The following is a 24001-nucleotide window of genomic DNA, read 5'->3' as shown; positions in this document are numbered from 1 at the left end:
TGTTGGTATGGCCAACACAGAATATATGTATCATTTGCAGGGAAGAATACTAATAGGGGTTGAGAGACAAAAAGATCTAAGTGTTATTGTGCACAGATCACTGAAGATTCCTAACCAATGTAGTGAAACTAGCTAATGTTAACAGTGTACTGGGTTGTAGTAATAGAACCATTCAGTATAAACCAAAGGACACTATTTTGACACTATACAGGTTGCTGATCAGACCACATCTGGAGGATTGTGTCCAGTTTTGCCCCCCCCCCCCTTCATGGTGGATGATATAGTAGCCTTGGAAAAGGTACAGAGGAGAGCTACAAGAATGATTCCTAGCTTAAAGAGTCACAGCCACTCAGATAGCCTAAAGGACCTTTACTTTAGAGCAGTGTAGACTTAGGGGCAGCCAGATAGTGGACTATGGAATAATTAAAGGGCAGGACACCATGCCTTTTGTTAGATTATTCCAGTTTAACAGATTGGTGAGGACCAGGGGACACGAGTTGAAACTATGGAAGAGTAGGAATAGACAGGATGTCAGGCGGTTCTTCCTTTCCAAGAGTAGTGAGCTTCTAGAATGCATTGCCAGCTGGCGTGGTGGGTGCTGGCTCTCTGCCTGCCTTCAAGAAGGAGCTGGACCAGTTCTTAACTGGGGCAGAGATCGCATCATATTGAAGGTAAGTATCTTTATAGATAACACTTCGTCCATGTGATCTCCTGGTTTTGATCGCTTGAGGGGGGGTCGGAGAGGAATTTTCCAGAATATTTTTTCCCTTATTGGCCCTGGGTTTTTTCTCTGTTTTTTGCCTCTCCCAGGCTGCAGTGGGGGAGGGGAGAGGCGGGGGTGGGTGGGAAGAAGTGTTTAGTCGTGATGCTCCGGCCATCATGTTGTGGGGCAGGCTTGATGGACCAGCTGGTCATTTCCTGCCTGTCAGTTTCGTATGTTCATCTGTGAATAGTGGAGTGACAGTGGCAGTTTTCCAATCCAAGGGAACAATTCCTGAATCAGGACAGTTTTGGAAGATCATGACAAAAGCATCTGCAATTTCCTCACCTATTTCTTTTAATACTCAGGTGTAGAAACCATCAGGTCCTGGAGATTTGTTTATCTTCAGTCTCACTATTTCCTCCATAACCATTTTTTAATCTATATTAAATGTAATAAGTTACCCCCTTTTATGTATTTTTAGTTTTCCATGTATCACTGGAATTTTATCCTTTTCCTCTACTGTGAAGACTGACACAAAATAATTATTTAGCAAGTCTGCCATTTCCTTATTGTCAATTACAATATCACCTGTGTCTGTCTTTAGGGGGCCCACATTACCCTTAGCCACCCTTTTCTCTTAATATACTTGTAGAAACCTTTAGTATTATCCTTGATATCCCTCGCAAGTTCTTTCTCTTAGTACCTTTTTGCAACTCTTACTACTTTGAATCCCTTTGTCGTTCTTTATATCTCTCCCAGTCCGTGGGATATCCACCATTCTTTGCATTTGTATAAGCCCTTTCTTTTAGTTTTATACTATCTCTAACCTCTTCTGTTGACCAAGGTTGTTTAATTACACAAGTAGAACTCTGACGATACTGATTTTAATTTCTAGGTCTTACAACAAAGAGGATATTTTACAGTAAGATATTTTATCTTGTTTGTTTCTTGATTGTTTTCTCATTTCTCACTCTTTTTTTCCATTTGCACTAGTTGATCAGTGGGTCAGTCTCACGCTGCCCTGTGAATTGTTCATACAGTGATGGTGATCCTCCACTTTGCTCCCTGGTTCCCACAATATTAAGCATATAATTCTCCTGAGTAAGCTACAGGATTTTAAAACTTAGATATGGATTTGTGGCTCATAAATTGCAAACGTTAAAATGGTAGAAACTGCTAGTTGCCTCACAGACTACTCTTGTCAACTAGTATTGTAGAGCATTGTTAGCCAATAAAGAAGAAAGAAAGAATTTGCGTAAATTGCGCCTTTCACCTTTTCATGAAGCCCAAAGCACTTCACAGCCAATGAAACATTTTTGAATGATAGTGATTTGTAATGTAGACAAATGTGTAGCCAATTTGAGCACAGCAAGGTCCCACAAACAGAAATGAGATACATGACCAGTTAATCTGTTTTTGGTGATGTTGGTTACATCGAATTACATCGAGTCTACAGCACAGAATTAGGCCATTTGGCCAAACTGATGTATGCCAGCTTTTATGCTCCACACGAGCTTCCTCCCACCTCTCTTCATCTAACTCTATCAGCATATTCCTTTCTCCCTCATGTGCTTATCTAGCTTCCCCTTAAATGCATCTATGCTATTTGCCTCAACTACTCCTTGTGGTAGTGTGTTCCACATTCTTACCACTCTTTGGCTAAAGAAGTTTCTCCTGAATTCCCTACTGGATTTATTAGTGACTGTTTTATATTTATGGCCTCTAGTTTTGGACTCCCCACAAGTGGAAACACTTTCTCTACGTCTACCCTATCAAACCCTTTCATTATCTTAAAGACCTCTATCGGGTCACCCCGCAGCCTTCTCTTTTTTAGACAAAAGAGTCCCAGCCTTTTCAGCCTTTCCTGATATCCTCTCAGTTCTGGTGTCATCCTTGTGAATCTTTTTTGCACCTACTCCAATGCCTCTATATCCTTTTCATAATATGGAGACCAGAACTGTGCATAATACTCCAAATGTGGTCTAACCAAGGTTCCATATAAGTTTAACAAACTTCACTGCTTTTCAATTCTATCCCTCTAGAAATGAACCCCAGTGCTTGGTTTGCCTTTTTTATGGCCTCATTAGTGATTTGTCCCTTTGCTCCTCCATCCCTTTCAGACTCTTATTCTTCCTACCAAAATGCACCACCTCACATCTATTGAAATTAATTTGCCAATTACAGCCCATTCTGCAAGTTTATTAATGTCTTCTTGTATTTTGTCACATTCTTCCTTTGTATTAACTACACCCTCCAATTTGGTATCATCCGCAAATTTTGAAATTGTACTTCCAATTCCTGAGTCCAAATCATTTATGTAAATGCTGAACAACAGTAGTCCCAGCACCGATCCCTGTGGAACACCACTTCCCAACTTTTGCCAGTCTGAGTAGCTGCCCTTAACCCCTACACTCTGTTTTCTGTTTTGTAGCCAGCTTGCTATCCATTCTGCTACCTCTCCCCTGACTCCACATGCTCTAATCTTAGCTATGAGCCTACAATGCGATAGTTTATTGAAGGCCTTTTGAAAATCCAAATATATTACATCAACTCTTTCTGTTACTTCTTCAAAGAATTCAGTAAGGCTGGTCAAGCATGCCTTTCCCTTCTGAAATCCATGCTGACTACTCTTTATTATATTTTTGGTTTCTAGATGTTTTTGTATTACATCTTTGAGTAAAGATTCCATTATCTTTCCTACTACCGACCTTAAGCTAATTGGTCTATACTTCTCTGGACATGTTCTGTCTCCTTTTTGAAATATCGGAATCACATTAACTGTCTGCCAGTCCTCTGGCTTTGCTAACGAATTTTTATATATATGTAATAGTGCCCTGCTATCTCTTCCCTAACTTCTTCTAATATGTGCGGATGCAATCTCTTCAGACCAGGGGTTTTATCCTCTCTAAGTTTGATTAGTTTATCAATTATCTCCCCCCTTTCTATCTTAAATGCCTTGATATCTTTTTTGATCTCTTCTTCGAATGCCATGCCCACCTTGTTAGTCTCCCTGGTAAATACTGAGGCAAAGTAACTATTCGATATTTCTGCCATTTCGCTGTCATTACTGTGAGTTTATCTTGTGCATCCCTTAGTGGCCCTATCGCTATCCTGATTGTTCTTTTGTTATTTATGTGTCTGTAGAATACTTTACTATTTCTTTTCATATTCCTTGATAATTTAATTTCGTAGTTCCTCTTTGCTTTCCTAATTGTTTTTTTGACTTCTTTTCTAACCTCTTCCTATTGCCTTTTGTCATCCTCTCTGTTATTATCTATGTACCTCGTATGTGCCTTTTTCTTTAGTTTCAATTTTACCCCTGCTCTTATTAATATAGTGCCATGGAATATTTTACATCCAACTGAAAATGCAGATAGGGCCTCAGTTTAATATCTCACCCAAAAGACAGCACCTCTGACAGTGCAGCACACCCTCAGTTCTGCTCTGGCATGTCAGCATAGATAATATGCTTAAGTCCTGCAGTGGGACTTGAACCCATGATCCTCTAACACAGAGGGTGGAAAGCTATACTGAGTCAAGTTAACACAGCAAGCTGTTTTGAAGATGGAAGGTTATAGTAGTGCAATCATTATGGAACTAGCCTAGTCACCCAGAGGCTGTGTGTTTGTAATCCTACGATGGCAAGTTACATATAATTACATAGAATTTTACTGGATCCAAGGGGATTGGAGTACAAGAGTAAGGAAGTCTTACTACAGTTGTACAAGGCTTTAGTGAGATCTCACCTGGAGTACTGCATACAATTTTGGCATCCTTAAGGAAGGATATACTTACCTTGGAGGCGGTACAACGAACATACATACGAACATACAAGTTAAGAGCAGGAGTAAGCCACTCGGCCCCTCGAGCCTGCCCTGCCATTTGATAAGATCATGGCTGATCTGATTGTGACCTCAACCCTACTTTCCCAGCTGGTTTTACATCTCTGCCAATTTTTATTTCAATTGAAGTCATGGAAATAAAAATGGGGAGAGATGTAAATCAGGCTGCTGATTCGCTATCGCCCGTTTTACACTGTCGTACAAAGTCAAAATTACCCCCTCCCCCCATATTTGTAGAAGGAGCTTTAATTTTCCCCAGTGAGTTACATCACACCAAGAGATACAGTGAGAAACAGCCCATTACCAAGTTAGCTAACCCCTGTTAAATAATGGCTTTACCTCGGGTATTCTTCCCAAAACATATAAACAGCCGGCATGATTGAGAAAAAATCATAAGTCTAGAAATTGCAATTGCCTTGCAATTCAGTTGTTAACAATGGATAACTAAAAATTTCAGGAGTAATAAAGCCTCCTAGTTTACTCATGATTTTGTTGTTTTCAGTGTATGGAATAAAATGTAGGTTATACCAGCAGGCCAGCCGATAAAAATTTTATGTCACCAGTTGAGTAGTCTCCTGTGCATCAACAGTCCGCATAAGTCAGTACTCTTGCTGGACTCCAGGATCCCTAACTGCTGTTTCTAAGAAGAACCAAGGACCTACTTCAGAGTGAGCCTGTGAATCAACATGGATCGGGGCAGGACCGCCTGACATGAAGTATGAAAATTTAAAGGGACATCGTATTTGAGAGTGATTTCCCCCTCCCCTCCACTCTTCCCTCCTGGATGGAGGAAATCATTAATTGTAAATGTAGATTGAACTCAACTGTAAGAATGTGTAAGTCTGTGGTCAATATCTAATTGGCCGTTCGATTATATTCAAAGAATGAGAAAGACCTTCCTTTAGTAGGTAATATAATGTCCCCTTGCTCCCTTTAGAGACAAGGAGAGAATTTGAACCTTTTTAAAACTATCGATGAATTTTGTGTTCATGACAGGATATGAAAATGCAGAGAACATTCTGATGTTTGTTTTTGTCTTTCTAGGCTGGAATCACCTAGAATTAAGTAAGTAGAACAGAAAAGCCCTGCTAATAATTCATGCCACTGGCCAGGGGTTTTTATTAGTGTACTACCAGCATTTCTGCAGTGTAAATAACATAGCACATAGCAAAGGCTTTCAGAAAGTATGATACCAACATTGTTTCAATGTAAATGGGTTCCTCCACCACAACAACCAGCAATAATATAGCGCTGTAATGTAATAAAATGAGTCAAGACACTTCATGCAGGAGAATGTGGCAAGTGAGCCCAAATAGAAGAGTAGGAGAAGTCACCAAGTACAAGTTAGTAAAGGAAGGTTTTGAAAAGACTTTTAAAGGTAGGGAGAGAAGTAGCTAGAGGAAGTGATATTGGGGGGAAGCTCCAAAGAGCAAAACTAAAATGGCTGAAGGTTCTGCCACCCAAACAGGAGCAGGAGGAAAAGGGTATGCAAAGGAGACCAGATTCAGAGGACTGCAGAGTACAGACTGGCTAGAGGAGATGGTGGGGGGAGGGAGGGATGAAACCATATTGAGATTTGTAAACAAGGACAAAGATTTTAAATTCAATGCACTGGGGTACAAGAAGTCAGTGGGGGTTAGTGAGGACAGGGGTGATGAGCAAAACTTAGCGTGAGATATGGTGTGGGCAGCACAGTTTTGGACATTAGAGTTTGTGTAGGATTGATCAGGAAGGCTAGCAAGCATTGGAAAAGTCAAATTTTGAGGTAACGAAAGCATGGATAAGAGTTTCAGCGGCAGTGAAGTTGCTGTGGTAGAAGTATACGGTTTTAATGGTAGGACAATAGGGTTTGAAGTTCAGATCAGGGTCAAGCAGAGTACTGAGATTGTGCACCATCTGGTTCAGCCTGAGCAACCAGCTGGGGAGGGGGATGGAATCAGGAGCAAAGGTACATAGGGCGCTAAATTGGGCCGTGTAGCGCCCGTTGTTTCGGCACTACACGACCTCTCCAACATCCAAGATGACGTCTTGGCTGCGCACGTACGTTTCCAGTGTGCCGTGCGCTGGACGCCATCTTGGTATAGGAGTTAGCGCGTGCGCAAATACTGAACACCGGAAGCATGTAAAGTAAGGAGAAAATGGATACAATCAGTGTGCAACACTGATTTAAAGTGACACCATTTTAGGACTTAATACTCAACTCAACACACAGTCTTAACCCCGACCACCTGAATGTGCCTGAGAGTGCCTGGAGGACGCCCACCAGTGCTATTTAAAGAGACCATGCAGAATTTACAGATTATTGGCTGGATTATTGCTTCTGGCTGCCAAGACATTTGTAACTGTTTTTGGAAGTCTCCTATACTTGAATACTAGGACTAGGGGACATAGCCTAACATTTAGAGCCAGGACATGCAGGAATGAAGTTAGGAAATGCTTCTACATCCAAAGTGTGGGAGATGTTTGGAACGCTCTTCTGCAAATGGCAGTTGATGCTAGCCCAATTGTGAATTCTAAATCTGAGATTGATAGATTTCTGTGAACCAAGGGTATTAAAGAGTATGGGGCTACGGCAAGTATATGGAGTTAGGTCACATGTCCACCATGATCTCATTGAATGGCGGAACAGGCTTGAGGGGCTAAATACACTGCCACTTGCTGCCTCCTTATATATGCCACCTTCTGCAAGAAAGCGGGACATGTGTCTGGGTGATGTGCCTGTCATGGTTGAATAGCTGCCAGTGTGTGTGGCCTGTGAATTGTGGGTGGGCAGCTTGCAACAGTAGTAATGTGTAAGGGTGAGAGGAAGCATCTGATTTGAAGAGTTGAGTACTGATGGAAAGAGTTTGTTGGTATGTGGGTGATGGGGAGTGTAGTGTGTGGAGCAGTGGATGCGGCTAGTGGTGTAGTTGGTAGGTGTGATGAACTGGATTCTTTTACCCTCAGTCTGGTTCAGCAAACACTGAGTCGAATACACCTTCAGAGTTTAACAGAATTTATTATCCGCGGGGCTTATTCTACTGCATCGACAGTGACTCCCACCAGAGTCTGTCGAGTTCAGCACAGCAAGCGAAGTTACATACAGAGGTTCACACAGTTATACATTTACAGCAAGAGTATGAACGTGATTGACAAGGGTCAACACCAATCATAAGTGGGGCATGGGTAGGCCATGCTTAGGTTACGTGATGGCAGGCCAATCACAAGTAGTCCATGCGCCTGATCACGCCGCAATTACTACAGCAGAGGGGAAGCTTCCTTATCTCTAGCTTGGAATGTTCCTCCTGTTCCTCCTGCATTCTTATCTCATAGCTTGGAATGCTCTCAGCCTTGTTCAGCATAGTACCGTTATTGATTAACCCACTCCATAGAGACACCCCCACCAGACCTCTAATCTTATCAAGTCTCCTCCACTGATGAGACAATGCAGGCCTTACAGTAAAAAGCTGAGCATGCAGACAGATGGCCTAAAAGAGGCCCACTGTCCTAACTACTAGCTAACAGGCTACTAATTAACCCTCGCTTAACCGCATTGCTACTTCTGCTACTTTGCCACGTAGGCATTCTACTATTTTACTGGAAACTGACCACGTAGGCATTTTCATTAGAGGGGGCACCACGTAGGCATTCTCAGGTGACGTCACTTGACAGTTGACCTCACTCACCTTGACCACTCATGTCAAAGCATTGAACTTCTTCCTGCACTGCGGATATAGGATGTCCCTCCTTCTGTCCTCCTCTTGCACCAAGGCCTCGAGTGCATCAGCAAAGAACCTTGGTGCACGCACTCTCGCAGGCCTGGTAACAACTCAGATCGGCAGATTGGTGAGAACTGGCATGTAGATTGGAGGATGTGGGATTTAGTAGTGCGCAACCTTTATTCAATGTTTTAACATAACTCATCAGTTTGTAAACTTGCCCTCTGCCGTCACTGCAGTCGTTGAAGGGCCTGTAAGAGAACAGAAGGCAATATTAAGCATCATCACAGATGTGTCATGTTGCACTGAGCATACTGGGATGTTCAACATGCCAATCATTGTTAACGTCAATTCATGTTGTATGTGATGAATGTTAAAGTTGTGTCACCAGACGTTTGTGGGGTGCCAGTCTTGACGTCCCCGATGGACAGGCACTCAAGGATGCGGCTGATCTGCAGGGCCTCTTCCTCCGTGTCTGTAAGGACCACTATTTGTGGAGGTTCCCCTCCAGTCCTTGCCCTCTCACAAGCACTTTGCACTCTCTTCTCCTAGAAGGGGAGAAAGTACAGACGTGTGAGTGAATGAGGGTTAAGTGGCCAGCCAATTAATGCATTGGTTTGGGTGAGGCTGACCATGAAAGAGATGCATCAGAGGGTGAGTATGAGACAGAGACATCACATTGGATGAGGATTGGGGTGAGTGGTAGTGGAGGGGTGACATATGGCGATGTGAGGAAGTGCTCAGGAAGTGCAAGTAAGTTGAGGATGAGTCTTAAGTGGGTATGAGGAGTGATGTGGTGGAGTAGTCTTGGCAGTGCAGAATGAGTTGTTGGGGGGGGTGGGGGGTTGATGTGGAACACGGAATGCGGAAGAGTCAGTAAGTGTACTCATTTTTGCTGACCTAATTATGTCATTGAAACGCTTCCTGCACTGGACCCAGTGCAGGATATGTTGCTGCTGCTGCTGACCTCCTCTGCCACCTCGAGCCAGGCCTTCTTGGTGGCAGAGGCAGGACACTTCCTCCTGTCGGCCAGGTAAAACAGTTCCCTCCTCCTCCTCACCCCGGCCAGTAGCACCTGAAGTGAGGCATCGCTGAATCTCAGAGCAGCCTTGCCCCTGTGCTACTCCATTGTGTCGTTTTGATCTCTGCTCCAGCAAAAGCCATTGGAGCAATGGCCCTTTAAATAGACATGCTCCAGCTGAAACCTGTCATGCGGGTGCGCAGTCCACCCACTGCGCAGCTTTCGGACGGCAAACCCGGAAACCATGTTAAGGGCCACCAATTAACTTGAGATCGCATGGGGAACGGTAAGATTTTAGTATACGGGTTTGCCGCACACCCATTGACACCCCCCCACCACCCGCTGCCATCCCGCCACCATTTGAAAATCGAGCCCATGGAGAGCATTAGTATTGAGCAACATGGATCATGTTGATACTGAGCAGCATGGTGACTTATTATTGAGCAACATGGAGTATATTGTTACTGAGCAATGAAGAGTGCAATATTACTGAGCAACATGGAGTACATTAGTATATTAGTATTAGTATATGGATCTAGGCAATATCGAGTGCAAAGATGAATAAGTGTAATAAGAACATAAGAAATAGGAGCAGGAGTCGGCCAATCGGCCCCTCGAGCCTGCTCCGCCATTCAATAAGATCATGGCTGATCTGATCCTAACCTCAAATCTAAATTCATGTCCAATTTCCTGCCCGCTCCCCGTAACCCCTAATTCCCTTTACTTCTAGGAAACTGTCTATTTCTGTTTTAAATTTATTTAATGATGTAGCTTCCACAGCTTCCTGGGGCAGCAAATTCCACAAACCTACTACCCTCTGAGTGAAGAAGTTTCTCCTCATCTCAGTTTTGAAAGAGCAGCCCCTTATTCTAAGATTATGCCCCCTAGTTCTAGTTTCACCCATCCTTGGGAACATCCTTACCGCATCCACCCGATCAAGCCCCTTCACAATCTTATATAAACAACATAATCGCTGACAGTACGATATCAAATTTCAACATTGATATATCACATGCTGTTACAGAGATAGGCTAATATAGAAACATGGAAACATAGAAAATAGGAGCAAGACTAGGCCATTCGGCCCTTCGGGCCTGCTCCACCATTCAAAATGATCATGGCTGATCGTCTAACTCAGTACCCTGTTCCCGCTTTTTCCCCATATCCCTTGATCCCTTTAGCATTAAGAAATATATCTATCTCCTTCTTGAATACATCTAATGACTTGGCCTCCACTGCCTTCTGTGGTAGAGAATTCCACAGGTTCACCACCCTCTGAGTGAAGAAATTTCTCCTCATCTCAGTTATGTTGATTTGTAATTTGTACACAGAGACATTCTGATCTGTCATAACACTGAGGGACTACTGTATGTCAGAATTATAGTAGGGGTTGCCTATGGGAATGTCACTGTGGCCACCTAGTGTAGAATGCAGTTATGAACAGCAAGGTATGTAAAACAGTGGGGGTGTGATGTGGTAGAGTTGTGATTGCAAAGGATACGGGTATATCAGAGATTGTTATACTCATTACTGTATTGTTTAATTGTTATTGTTATAATACATTATAGTTCGATTTTGAGTATATCAGCTATGTTATAGTGAGATTGGATCAGGGAACATTGTGATAAGGGGCTAGTGTAGATCAGAGATTGTTAAAATAAAGGACTATTGCATTTTAAAATATGAACTAATTTTACGGTAAAGTTTGTTCCTGACCATTCTGATTTGAATTTCTAGTTCACACTTCGAAGAAGATGAATTGAGGTAATATATGACTTACTATCATATTTGTTTCTTATCCGTTACTCCTTCTTCCCCTCTCCCCAGCTCTGCTTCCTCCTATAGTTGATCAGTAGGTCTGTCTCATGCCACCCTGTGAATTGTCCATATAGAGATGGTGCTTCTCCACCGTGGCTCCTTGATTCCCAGAATATGAAGCATGTTACTCTCTCACGCATTTGCTGCAGCATTTTTTAATACTGGTTGACTTACTGTAATGTACTATGCATTTAACATTTATTCCCCTGCTCTTCTGTTGCTCACCTGTATGACATAATCTCTATTAATTTTATAATATAAATGGAAGAAAATGTCGACCACTTGCTGCCTAACTTATATTCATATAATGCATTTCATAACCTCAGGGCGTGGCAAAACACTTCACAGCCAATGAAGTACCTCTGTAGTGTTGTTACTGTTCTAATGAAACATGGCTGCTGAAAGGATTTAAAAAGAGGTTTGTGAGAGCTTTACCAAGGCACAGCGAAGTACATTTTTTGATTGGTTCCTGAAAAATAAATAAACAAATTAATTGATAAATAAATCATGTTTCCTTAGCCATTGCAGGTGGATAAAAAATGTGTTCCCTCAAAAACCACAATTACATAAATTGGGGAAAAGGGCTGCTCAGGAAAGAAAGGGGAGCTTAGAAAGAGAAAAGTGGCTTAGGACTATGCAGCTGCATAATTTTATTGCCTGATGGAGTGGTGTTGGGGATGAGGGCAAAGTGCTGAATTGATGATCAGATTCAGAGAGAATGAAGTGGGCCCAAAGGCCTCAGACTTCTAAACCCAGACCTGGGAGTAAAAAACAAACTAGAATAGCATTCCTGAGTGATGACGATGAGAGTGAGTGGGGGAGTATTAGCTTTTTGGTTAATTTCTAATTTAGTTCAAGACCTGCAATGAAGCACTCCACACACTTTAAGGTAGGGTATGGTAGCATAGTGGTTATGTTACTGGCCTAGTACTACAGAGGCCTGGACTAATAATCCAGAGTCATGAGTTCAAGTCCCATCACAGTAGCTGGGGAATTTAAATTCATATTAATTAAATAAAGTCTGGAATTAAAAAAATAGTATCAGTAATGGTAGCCATGAAACTAATGGATTGTTGTAAAAACCTGGTTCACTAATGCCCTTTAGGGAAGGAAACCTGCTGTCCTTACCTGGTCTGGCCTATATGTGACTCCAGACCTGCAGCAATGTGATTGATTCTTAATCACCCTCTGAAAAGGCCTAGTAAGCCACTCAAGATAGTGGCTCACCACCACCATCTCAAGGGCAATTAGGGTTGGGCAATAAATGCTGACCTTGCCAATGATGCCCAATATCCCATGAACAAGTTTAAAAAAAGAGACAGAAGGAAAATTTTTAAATGTCCAAAAACGATTAAAATCAGGCATATTGAGACTCCACATTTTTAAAAGTTAATTTTTAATGCCGAAGAGGTTGTTTGGCAGTCATTAAGACTTACCACACTATTAAAACTTATTTTAGAATGAAAAAACTGAGTGTACCTGTTTTGTGGCGATATTAGTTAGTTTCCACTTAGGCAGGGAAGCAAGTTGGTGCTGGCCCATTGATTTTATTGATTACAGCCGGCGATATCCCTTTACGGCGAAGCTGTCAGATCGCCAGCGCTGTTGGGCTCACCGTTATTTTGAAATCAATTTCCGGTCCATTATTTACTGAGTCTGGGAGGCGCCTTGAGATGTTCTACCCTGGCTATAGCTGTCAGCTTTCTTCTTCCGGAGTGCCCTCTAACCTAAACTGCAAACCGTTCCCACATATACAACCCAAAAAGGAACAGCCCGTATGACGTTGGGTACAACTGACAATCAAATCATTAAGCAGAAAGACATTTATCAAATAAAACATTCCATTTTATGGCTGTTTAGGTTTCATCAATTTACCTCTTCCTGTTTTGTAGAGCTAACAGGCATCTGATAGTCACAACAATGCAACAGTTTACTTCCACTGGTGCACATAAGAGAAGGGAATACCATTCTCTAGTGCTGCTCAGTTTATCCACAGAGTTCCAAGCCTTGTCAGTTCTGCTAGCACAAAGTGTGTTTATATAATTAGTGCCTGCTCTGTCTGAGGTGACCACAAGTCAATAGTTCACTGGACACAACACCAAACATACATACGTATAAAACAAAGCAAAATTCTAAATCTACTTTACTTTTATGACTACTATTTCATATTAAATCTGGCCTTCTATCAGGGAGGAGTCTGTCTTTGAAACAGTAAATAGACAAGGGGGTAGATTTTCAACTTGCCATCCAGGCATAAAACTGGCTTTGGAAATCAGCTGCCCATTATAGAAATCACCCAATTTTCATTTCCATTGTTTTATGCCCAGACTGCAATTTGAAAATCTACCCAAGTCTGCTTTAATAAACAAAAGTTACATAATGTACATTATGGGTGTCAGCCATGGCTCCGTGGTAGCACTCTCGATCCTGAATCAGGAGGTCGTGGGTTCAAGTCCCACTTCAGAGACTTGAGCACATAATCCAGGCTGACATTCCAGTGTGGTGCTGGGGGAGTGCTGCACTAACAGAGATGCCATCTTTCAGATGAGCTATTACAGCAAGGCCCCCTCACCCTCTCAAGTGGATATAAAACATCCCATGGCACTGGTGTCCTGGGCCAACATTTATCCCTCGACCAATAAATAAAACAGATCATCTGGTCATTTATCTCATTGCTGTTAGTGGGATCTTGGTATGTGCAAATTGGCTGCCACGTTTCCTACATAACAACACTCCAAAAGTACTTCATTGGCTGTAAAGTGCTTTGGGACATGCTGAGATTGTGGAAGGTGCTGTATAAATGCAAGGTCTGCTTCTTTTATAATAAACAACACCTTTTATATCATTATTTCATTGTCATTTTTCTTGTCAAAGGTACCTCAGTTAAAATTCAAACATTCATGCATTACTTTTTTTGGTGTTTTTACACAAATAAAACAAATTCATAGTTACAGGTGTCAGTGATTTTCCATTGCTGGATGGGGCATGGGTACAGGGCTTACAAATAGCAAGTGCTGGCGCACTCTACGAATGGTCAGGCTTGCTGGTGTGTTACATGTTCCCAGCTTCAAAATGTATTAAATTCAGAAGGGAGACAACTTTAGTTTTCATTCTGGAAGCCGTAGTCTGTTATGTAGGTGATCCTCCACTCAATTGACAGCTTATAGCTCCAGAAAGCCTCATGAATTGAAGCCTCAGACTTCTCAGAGAGGTATAAGCCTCTGATGGAAAATGTTGCTACTTCGATCACACTAAAGAAGTTGTATAGATAAATCTAATCATTATCTTGTGAATTTTGCAATTTTCTATATTCTTATTATGTTAGAAACTTTAGGGTTCAAATGATTGTGTGTCCTTAGTATTTAATTTGCGTATCTTGAGAGAGAGTGGAAGGTCCTTAGCTCTGTTTCTCCATTTCTGAAAAGAAAATTGGACCCGATGTGGGATAGGATACGGGCAGCAGAGTTTTAGCTGAGCTGAAGTTTATGGAGCGCGCAGGATGAGAGGCCAGCCAGGAGAGCATTGGAATAGTAATTGAGTCAATGATCAGGCAGGACGAATAGAATCGGTGGCAAGGGTATGGAGTTAGTGGCAGGAGCTGAAGACAATGGGGGCAACTTTCAACTTTACAACCTGGGCAGTAATGCGGTGGATGGAGCACATCGCCCGCTTGTTATTGAACTTGTCCAATTTCAATCAGATGAAAATCGAATGAGTTCTGTAGTGGCCGAGCTGCGAAGGTGAAAATTGCCTCGATGTCTTTAGTCTTCTCAATGTTTAACTGGAGGAAATTGCTGTTCAGCCATGACTGGATATCAGGCAAGCAGTTTGACAACATTGAAACAGTGGAAGAGTCGAGAGTGGTGGTGGAGAGGTAGAGCTGGGTGTCATCAGCGTACATGTGAAAGCTGACCCCATGTCAACAGATAATGTCACCAAGGAGCAGCAGAAAATGAAGAAGTGGAGGGGGCCAAGGATAGATCTTATACCCTTCCAAATGACACTTCAAGCATCAGCAAAATAGCTCTACCTCTCCACCACCACTCTCGACTCTTCCACTGTTTAAATGTTGTCAGCGTGATTTGCAATGGTGCTCTCTCTCTGTGCCCATGATCCCTAACCTCCAACTGTCCCTTCATGAGTCCCCACTTGAAAGAGCAGGTATGCTGACTGACTGAAGGGTATCGCTACAAACCTGCTTGTGTACTGGTGGCACAACACCTCTATGAGCTGTAGGCACAGAAGGCCCTGGCAGCCACGTTGGCGGCTGATATATTTCTACTTTTCATGATCTACGTGCTTTGGGCTTTTTGGGGAATATCTGCTGCTATTTTGTATCAAGCAGGGCTTTCAAAATTTTTCTCTAAAATGCCCTTCTCCTCCTGGGACTTGAATTTAGCGTTACAAAAATTTCTGGATCTCCCTTTAAGCCTATCATGATGTGTGATCTGAAATTCCTCACCTAGAAGACGGCATTTCTTGTAGCTTTGATTTGCACACAGAGGGTGAGTGAGATACAAGCACTGGTGATCAATCGTATATACCTACCTGTTATCATGATGATGTGGTACTGCATATTAACACCAGAATCCAGCCCAAGGTAGCTTCCTTCTTAAACATGAATCAAGAATTTGCCGTTCCTGACACCCCTTCCAACCAGTCAAGAGTCACTGTACCAATGCCCATTGATCTCTGACATGTTAAGTTGAATTAATTTAATCAGTATGCAACACTTTGTTACACAAAATGAAACACAACACTTTGTTATCCAATATGGAACGCAACACTTTGTTATACAATACTTTGTTTTGTCTGACCTCAAGGCTCTGGGATAGTCGGCCTAATTTTTGGCTTCCTCAGGCTTGTCGAGTCCATCAATTACTGTTCTTATGTTTTGGGGTTTTTACACTAGATATTGTCCACTTGTTTAGCTTCACAGACCACCCCTTTAAGCAAGCCCTCACTGCTTTCTCATCTGTCTCTTGCTTAGGGATGCATGGTGGGCCATGGGTGGTACTGATGGGAGATCCAACCACCTGGTACACAAGAGTGATATACATGCACCTACTGGAGGACTTCACCTCAAAATGCATACTGAAATGTCTGAAGGTAGAATGCTGGCTGGCATCAACGCAATCCAGGTTGATGACAGGTAAGAGAACATTTTGCAGGTTTCCTCCCAAAGCTTTTACAGCAAGTTTCAGCATTCGTGACAGCTGTTCCCACAGCAGGCGGTGCCACGCCCTCCACAGACAGCAATGCAGGCAATTTGCCATCCATGGCCACATAGGTCATCAAAGTGGATTCCTTCATACTGCTCTCAAGACCTTGCAGTGTGTTTTGTCTGAAGACAAGGAATTGATGTAGTTAATTCTGCTCAGATAGCATTCTTTGGTCTTGAAATTCAGGCGCACCCATTTTTGGACCCATGAGGGCATAGGGAACAATCCCTGCACCTGAATGGTGTGACCCAAGATGTACCCGATATTGGGCCTTGGGCCTCATTTCCATCGAGCTGCCGACAGTGACAGGCAGCTCATCGGCGAAGTGGGAGGCAAGATCAGGCCGCTGTGATGCCAGTAGCGGCCCTCAGGTAAGTGATGAAAAGGGGCGACCAGAAAGTGGGGAGTGACTGGGTCTGGAAGGAAGCGTTGGCTGGGGGGGAGGTGGCGTTGGCCCGAGAGCGGGGCGGGATGGGGAGCGGTAGCGTCGGCGATCGTGGTGGAGATCAGTGGGGGGAGTGGCCTGAATTCTTTGAAAATGGGGTAGGGAGGAGCACTCCAATTCCTCCCGGCTCCACATTCAGGTAAGCATAATTTGAAGTCTTACTTTGTCAGTTGCGGCCTAACAGGCACTCCCTTTAAGAGCCCCCTGTTAAGCGGCATACACACCTGGTGACCCGGCTCTGACTGCCTCAAGGCAAGCCAATCTTGCAGTGGGGGCCTCAAACTGTGATAGGCCCCTTATTTGTATATGCAAAGGGCCTAACGCCTTTACCAATATTGCAGGAGGCACACTTTAGGCTCGTAATGAGCATGCACTTCCTGCCTGCCAGATTAGAGGTTACGAAGGCCGTTTAGCTCCCGTAAAATGGGCGTTGCATGGCCGAATTTCTAGGCCCGTGTTTCTGAGCAGGCTGTGTGAGATATGAACCTGCATTAGCAGCTGGATCTGGTTCACGGACCTCTGCCCAGCAGAGTCTGGTTTCTAGACCATCACCTAGCAAGTGCCTGACCTTGGCAGCTAGCACCACTGACTCTTCTTCACCTATGCTTGGTGTCTCAAGAACAATGGCGCCTTTAACGTAGAAAACCATCCCAAGGCATTTCACAAATGTATAATTGATAATAAAATATTGACACTGAGCCAGAAAGGGAGATATTAGGATGGGTGACTAAAAGCTCGATCAAAGAGATGGATTTTAAGGAGAGTCTTTAAGTAGGAGAGGGAGGTGGAGAGGATTAGGAGGCGATTCCGGAGATTAGGGCCTAAATGGCTGAAGGCACGTCCATCAGTGATGGGGCGAAGGGTTTGCGGAATGCACAGAGGCCAGAGTTCTTGGAGGGTTATACGGCTGGAAAAGCTTACGAAGATACGGAGGGGTCTGGCCTGAAGGGATTTGAACACAAGAATGAGGATTTTAAATTTCAGCTATTGGGGGAGCGGGAGCCAATGTACGTCAGCGAGCACAGGGGTTGATGGGTGAGTTGGACTTGGTGCACGCTAGGGTAAGGGCAGCAGAGTATTGGGTGAGCTGAAATTTATGGAGGGTAGAAGATTAAAGGCTGGCCAAGAGAGCATTGGAATATTTGGGTCTGGACGTGACAACGGCATTGATGAGTTTTTCAGCAGCAGATAGGCTGAGGTAGGGATAGAGACGTTACAAAGGTGGAAGTAGGCGATCTTTATGATGGAGAGGATATGGGGTCGGAACCTCAGCCCAGGCAGGGTTAAACAGGATGCTGAGGTTGCGAACAGTCAGGTTCAACCTGAGACAGTAGCTGGGGAAGGGGTGGAATGGATAGTATGGGGTCAGAGTTTGTGACGGTGGCTTTGGTCTTCCCAATATTTAACTGGAGGAAATTGCGGTCATCCAAGACTGGATGTCGGACAAGCAGTCTGACAACACAGAGGCAATGGAGGGGTCAAGAGAGGTGGTAGAGTTAGTGCTAGGTGTCATCAGCATACATGTGGAACCTGACACCATGACTGAGAATGATATTGCCAAAGGGCAGCATATAGATGAGAAAGAGGGGTACTCCAGAGGTCACCATGCAGGGGCGGGTAGATGTTAGAGATACTCTGGCTATGGTTAGATAGGTAAGAGTAGAACCAAATGAGAGCAGTTCCACTGAGCTGGACAATGGAGGAGAGGCATTGAGGACGATGGTGTGGTCGACTGTGTCAAAGGCTACAGAGAGGTTGAGAAGCACAAGGAGGAATAGTGCACCATGGCCACAGTCATAGAGGATGTAATTTGTGAGTTTGATTAGGGCTGTTTCAGTTCTGTGGCAGGGGCAGAAACCTGATTGCAGAAATTCAAACATGGAGTTGTAGGAAAAATGATGGGCTTGGATTTGGGAGGCAACAACATACTCAAGAACTTTGGAGAGGAAAAGGAGTTTGCAGATGGTGTGGTAGTTTGCAAGGACAGAGGGGTCAATAATGGGCTCTTTGAGGAGGGGGTGATGATGGTGATTTGGAAAGCAAAAGGAACAGTTCCTGAGGAGGCACAGCCATTTGCAACAACATGGAGGCCAGGAAAGGAAGTTGGGTGATTAGTCGCAAAGGAGTTAAGAGAGCAAGAGGTGGGTCTTATGGACAAGATGAGCTGAAAGAGGGCATGAGAGAAGATAGGAGAGGTACTAGAGAAATATGCGGGTTCAGGGCTAGGGCATGGGAGGTTGGCTTGGTAGGCAAGGTGAAGGGGTGGAAGCAGCAGAGTCAACTGAAAGGATGGTCTTAATCTTAGTGACAAAGAAAGTCCATCAGCTCCTTGTACTTGTTGGAGGGAAGGCTGGAGGAGGTAAGGGAAAGGGGTTTATTCATTGGAAAATGGTTAGTGGTTGAGGCAGAATGTTTAGGTGGATGGAGGAATATGGGAGCAGGTGGGTGAACGTGATTAGAACTATTTGCTCGAGTGAAGGGTAAATGCTGACATGGATTTAATTTAAGAAAGGATCGAAGGAGAAACCAGAAAAAGAGGGAGGGAGAAACCAGTTATCTACAGACCCATCCGTTTAACATCAGCCATGGGGAAGTTACGGGAATCTATCATCAGGGACAGAGTGACTGAGCATTTGAACAAGTATGAGCTGATCAAAGAGAGTTAGCACGAATCTGTGAAGGGTAGGTCATGTATGACTAATCTAGTTGAGTTTTTTGAGGAGGTCACTAACATGATGGATGAGGGAGCATCTATATATATTGTCTATATCGACTTCCAGAAGGCATTTGAAAAGGTGCAGCACAAGAGATTATGAGCAGAAATAAAAGCACACGGAATTGGAGGTAACTTGTGACATGGGTGGGTAATTGGTTGGGAGGTGGGAGACAGTGAGTGGGGGTAAAGGGAATGTTCTCTGATTGACAGGATGTGACAAGTGGTGTTTCCCAGTGATCTATACTGGGGTCTCAGCTGTCACCATATATATCAGTGACTTGGATAATGGAATAGAAAGTTGTATATCCAAGTTTGAAGATGACACTAAATTAAAATGTGGAGATGCCGGTGATGGACTGGGGTTGACAATTGTAAACAATTTTACAACACCAAGTTATAGTCCAGCAATTTTATTTTAAATTCACAAGCTTTCGGAGATTTTCTCCTTCCTCAGGCAAATGTTTAAATGTCTAAATTAAAAGGCACAGTAAGCTATGTAGATGGGAGAAGGAAATTACTAAGGGACATGACAGATTAAGCTAGTGGGCAAAATGTGGCAAATGGAACATAGGAACAGGAATAGGCCATTCAGCCCCTGAAGCCTGTTCCACCATTCAATTAGATCATGGCTGATCTGTATCTAACTCCATCCATCCACCTTGACTCCATATCCCTTAATACCCTTGGCTAACAAAAATCTATCGATCTCAGATTTAAAATTATTAATTGAGCTAGCATCTACTACTTTCTGTGGGAGAGAGTTCCACACTCCTCCCACCCTTGGTGTGAAGAAGCGTTTCCTAACTTCTTTCCTGAATGGCCTGGGTCTGATTTTAAGATTATGTCCCCTTGTCCTAGACTCTCCCATCAACAGAAAAAGTTTCTCTCTATCTACCCTATCAATTCCTTTCAAAATCTTAAAAAATTCAAATAAAATCACCCCTTAACCTTCTATATTCCAACGCATGCAAGCCTAGTTTATTTAATCTCTCCTCATAACCTAACCCTTGGAGTCCTGGTATCATTCTGGTGAATCTGCACTGCAATCCTTCCAAAGTCAATATATCCTTTCTAAGGTGTGGTGCCCAGAACTACATCAGATGTATAATAGCTGTAGAAAAACTTCTTCCCCTTTATAGTCTGGCCCTCTAATTATAAAGGCTAACATTCCATTAGCCTTTTTGATTATTTTTTCTACCACCAATGTTTGTGTCATTGACAAACTTGGATATATGGCTCTCTATTGTGTTATCTAAGTCATTAATAAATATAGTTAATTATTGATGCCCCAGCACAGACACTTGTGGGACACCACCAGCCACTTCCTTCCAATTTGAACACATAGCCTTTATTCCTATTCTCTGTCTTCTACCGCCTAACCAATCTCCTAACCAGGTTAATGATTTGCCTTCAATTCCATTAGCTTTAATTTTAGCTGATGGACTCTTCATAGAATCATAGAATCATAGAAGTTACAACATGGAAACAGTTTATACCACTAGCTTAGTGGTATAAACTGTTTCCATGTTGTAACTTCTATGTAACTGTCCAAATGCTTTTTAAAAGACAAAATTGTACCCGCCTCTACTACTGCCTCTGGCAGCTCGTTCCAGACACTCACCACCCTTTGAGTGAAAAAATTGCCCCTCTGGACTCTTTTGTATCTCTCCCCTCTCACCTTAAATCTATGTCCCCTTGTTATAGACTCCCCTACCTTTGGGAAAAGATTTTGACTATCTACCTTATCTATGCCCCTCATTATTTTATAGACTTCTATAAGATCACCCCTTAACCTCCTACTCTCCAGGGAATAAAGTCCCAGTCTATCTAACCTCTCCCTATAAGTCAAACCATCAAGTCCCGGTAGCATCCTAGTAAATCTTTTCTGCACTCTTTCTAGTTTAATAATATCCTTTCTATAACAGGGTGACCAGAACTGTACACGGTATTCCAAGTGTGGCCTTACTAATGTCCTGAACAACTTCAACAAGACATCCAAACTCCTGTATTCAATGTTCTGACCAATGAAACCAAGCATGCTGAATGCCTTCTTCACCACCCTATCCACCTGTGACTCCACTTTCAAGGAGCTATGAACCTGTACTCCTAGATCTCTTTGTTCTATAACTCTCCCCAATGCCCTACCATTAACGGAGTAGGTCCTGGCCCGATTCGATCTACCAAAATGCATCACCTCACATTTATCTAAATTAAACTCCATCTGCCATTCATCGGCCCACTGGCCCAATTTATCAAGATCCCATTGCAATCCTAGATAACCTTCTTCACTGTCCACAATGCCACCAATCTTGGTGTCATCTGCAAACTTACTAACCATGCCTCCTAAATTCTCATCCAAATCATTAATATAAATAACAAATAACAGTGGACCCAGCACCGATCCCTGAGGCACACCGCTGGTCACAGGCCTCCAGTTTGAAAAACAATCCTCTACAACCACCCTCTGTCTTCTGTCGTCAATCCAATTTTGTATCCAATTGGCTACCTCACCTTGGATCCTGTGAGATTTAACCTTATGTAACAACCTACCATGCGGTACCTTGTCAAAGGCTTTGCTAAAGTCCATGTAGACCACGTCTACGACACAGCCCTCATCTATCTTCTTGGTTACCCCTTCAAAAAACTCAATCAAATTCGTGAGACATGATTTTCCTCTCACAAAACCATGCTGACTGTTCCTAATCAGTCCCTGCCTCTCCAAATGCCTGTAGATCCTGTCTCTCAGAATACCCTCTAACAACTTACCCACTACAGATGTCAGGCTCACCAGTCTGTAGTTCCCAGGCTTTTCCCTGCCGCCCTTCTTAAACAAAGGCACAACATTTGCTACCCTCCAATCTTCAGGCACCTCACCTGTAGCTGTCGATGATTCAAATATCTCTGCTAGGGGACCCGCAATTTCCTCCCTAACCTCCCATAACGTCCTGGGATACATTTCATCAGGTCCCGGAGATTTATCTACCTTGATGCGCGTTAAGACTTCCAGCACCTCCCTCTCTGTAATATGTACACTCCTCAAGACATCACTATTTATTTCCCCAAGTTCCCTAACATCCATGCCTTTCTCAACCGTAAATACCGATGTGAAATATTCATTTAGGATCTCACCCATCTCTTGTGGTTCCACACATAGATGACCTTGTTGATCCTTAAGAGGCCCTACTCTCTCCCTAGTTACTCTTTTGCCCTTTATGTATTTGTAGAAGCTCTTTGGATTCTCCTTTGCCTTATCTGCCAAAGCAATCTCATGTCCCCATTTTGCCCTCCTGATTTCTCTCTTAACTCTACTCCGGCAATCTCTATACTCTTCAAGGGATCCACTTGATTCCAGCTGCCTATGCATGTCATATGCCTCCTTCTTCTTTTTGACTAGGGCCTCAATCTCCCGAGTCATCCAAGGTTCCCTACTTCTACCAGCCTTGCCCTTCACTTTATGAGGAATGTGCTTACCCTGAACCCTGGTTAACACACTTTTGAAAGCCTCCCACTTACCAGACGTCCCTTTGCCTGCCAACAGACTCTCCCAATCAACTTCTGAAAGTTCCTGTCTAATACTGACGATCCGGATTCTTTCCCCTCAGTCTGGTTCAGTAAAAACTGAAGTCGAATTCATTTTAAAGTTCATCACAACTTTAATAGCAGGTCTTAGTCTGTAGCTTCAATTCAGATTCCTGAGAGAATCCGAACGATTCTAACAGAATAAGGAGACAAAGACAAAAACTCATACCTTTATACAGATCGATAGGGGTTGGAACATCATTAACACAAGAGTCAACACCAATCATAAGCCGGGCACAGGTTGCCATGCGAGGTTACATTATTGCCGGCCAATCATAGATCGTCCATGTGCTGACAATGTTGCTGTTTGACATCAAAGGGGATACTTCCTCACCTTCCAACTTGGAATGTTCTTCCCTGTTCCTTCTGTTCCTTATCTCCCAACCTGGAATGTCTTTCAACTTTAGCTAAGCTCGTTACCTATATTGATCTGCCATAAACATGGAGACATTCAGACCAGTCCTTGAATCACATCAAAGACTCTACATTGATGAGACAATGCAAACCTGCTGACTACGCAAACATATGGCCCAGCAGGAGGCCAGGCCACCTGTACCAATCTCAGTTACTAACTAATTAACCCTTTCTAACCATTTTGCATTCTGCTTCTTTGCCACGTAGGCATTTTAATATTTTACCAAAACTGACCACGTAGGGATTCTCAATACCATCAAAATTGGCCTTTCCCCAATTTAGAATTGTAACTTTTGGGCCAGACCTATCATTCTCCATAGCTATCTTAAAACTAATGGAATTATGATCACTGGTCCCAAAGTGATCCCTCACTAACACTTCTGTCACCTGCCCTTCCTTATTTCCCAAGAGGAGGTCAAGTTTTGCCCCCTCTCTAGTCGGGCCATCCACATACTGAATGAGAAATTCCTCCTGAATACACTCAACAAATTTCTCTCCATCCAAGCCCCTAATGCTATGGCTGTCCCAGTCAATGTTGGGAAA

General features: G+C 43.2%; 1 protein-coding gene across 1 annotated transcript in view; it reads left to right on the top strand.

Annotated features, from left to right (window-relative positions):
• LOC137300371 (uncharacterized) overlaps positions 1 to 24001 on the top strand; it is a 142433-nt gene that overhangs the window by 38605 nt on the left and 79827 nt on the right. Inside the window, exons 5-7 of the mRNA XM_067969455.1 lie at positions 5590 to 5610; positions 11002 to 11028; positions 16073 to 16234. Coding sequence (XP_067825556.1) covers positions 16089 to 16234 — 146 coding nt within the window. The 5' untranslated portion in view covers positions 5590 to 5610; positions 11002 to 11028; positions 16073 to 16088. The remainder of the gene's footprint in view (positions 1 to 5589; positions 5611 to 11001; positions 11029 to 16072; positions 16235 to 24001) is intronic.

Source organism: Heptranchias perlo, chromosome 31, assembly GCF_035084215.1.
Source record: "Heptranchias perlo isolate sHepPer1 chromosome 31, sHepPer1.hap1, whole genome shotgun sequence".
NCBI lineage: Eukaryota > Metazoa > Chordata > Chondrichthyes > Hexanchiformes > Hexanchidae > Heptranchias > Heptranchias perlo.
The sequence above is the reverse complement of the archived record's forward strand: the minus strand, read 5'-3'. Positions and strand labels throughout refer to the sequence as shown.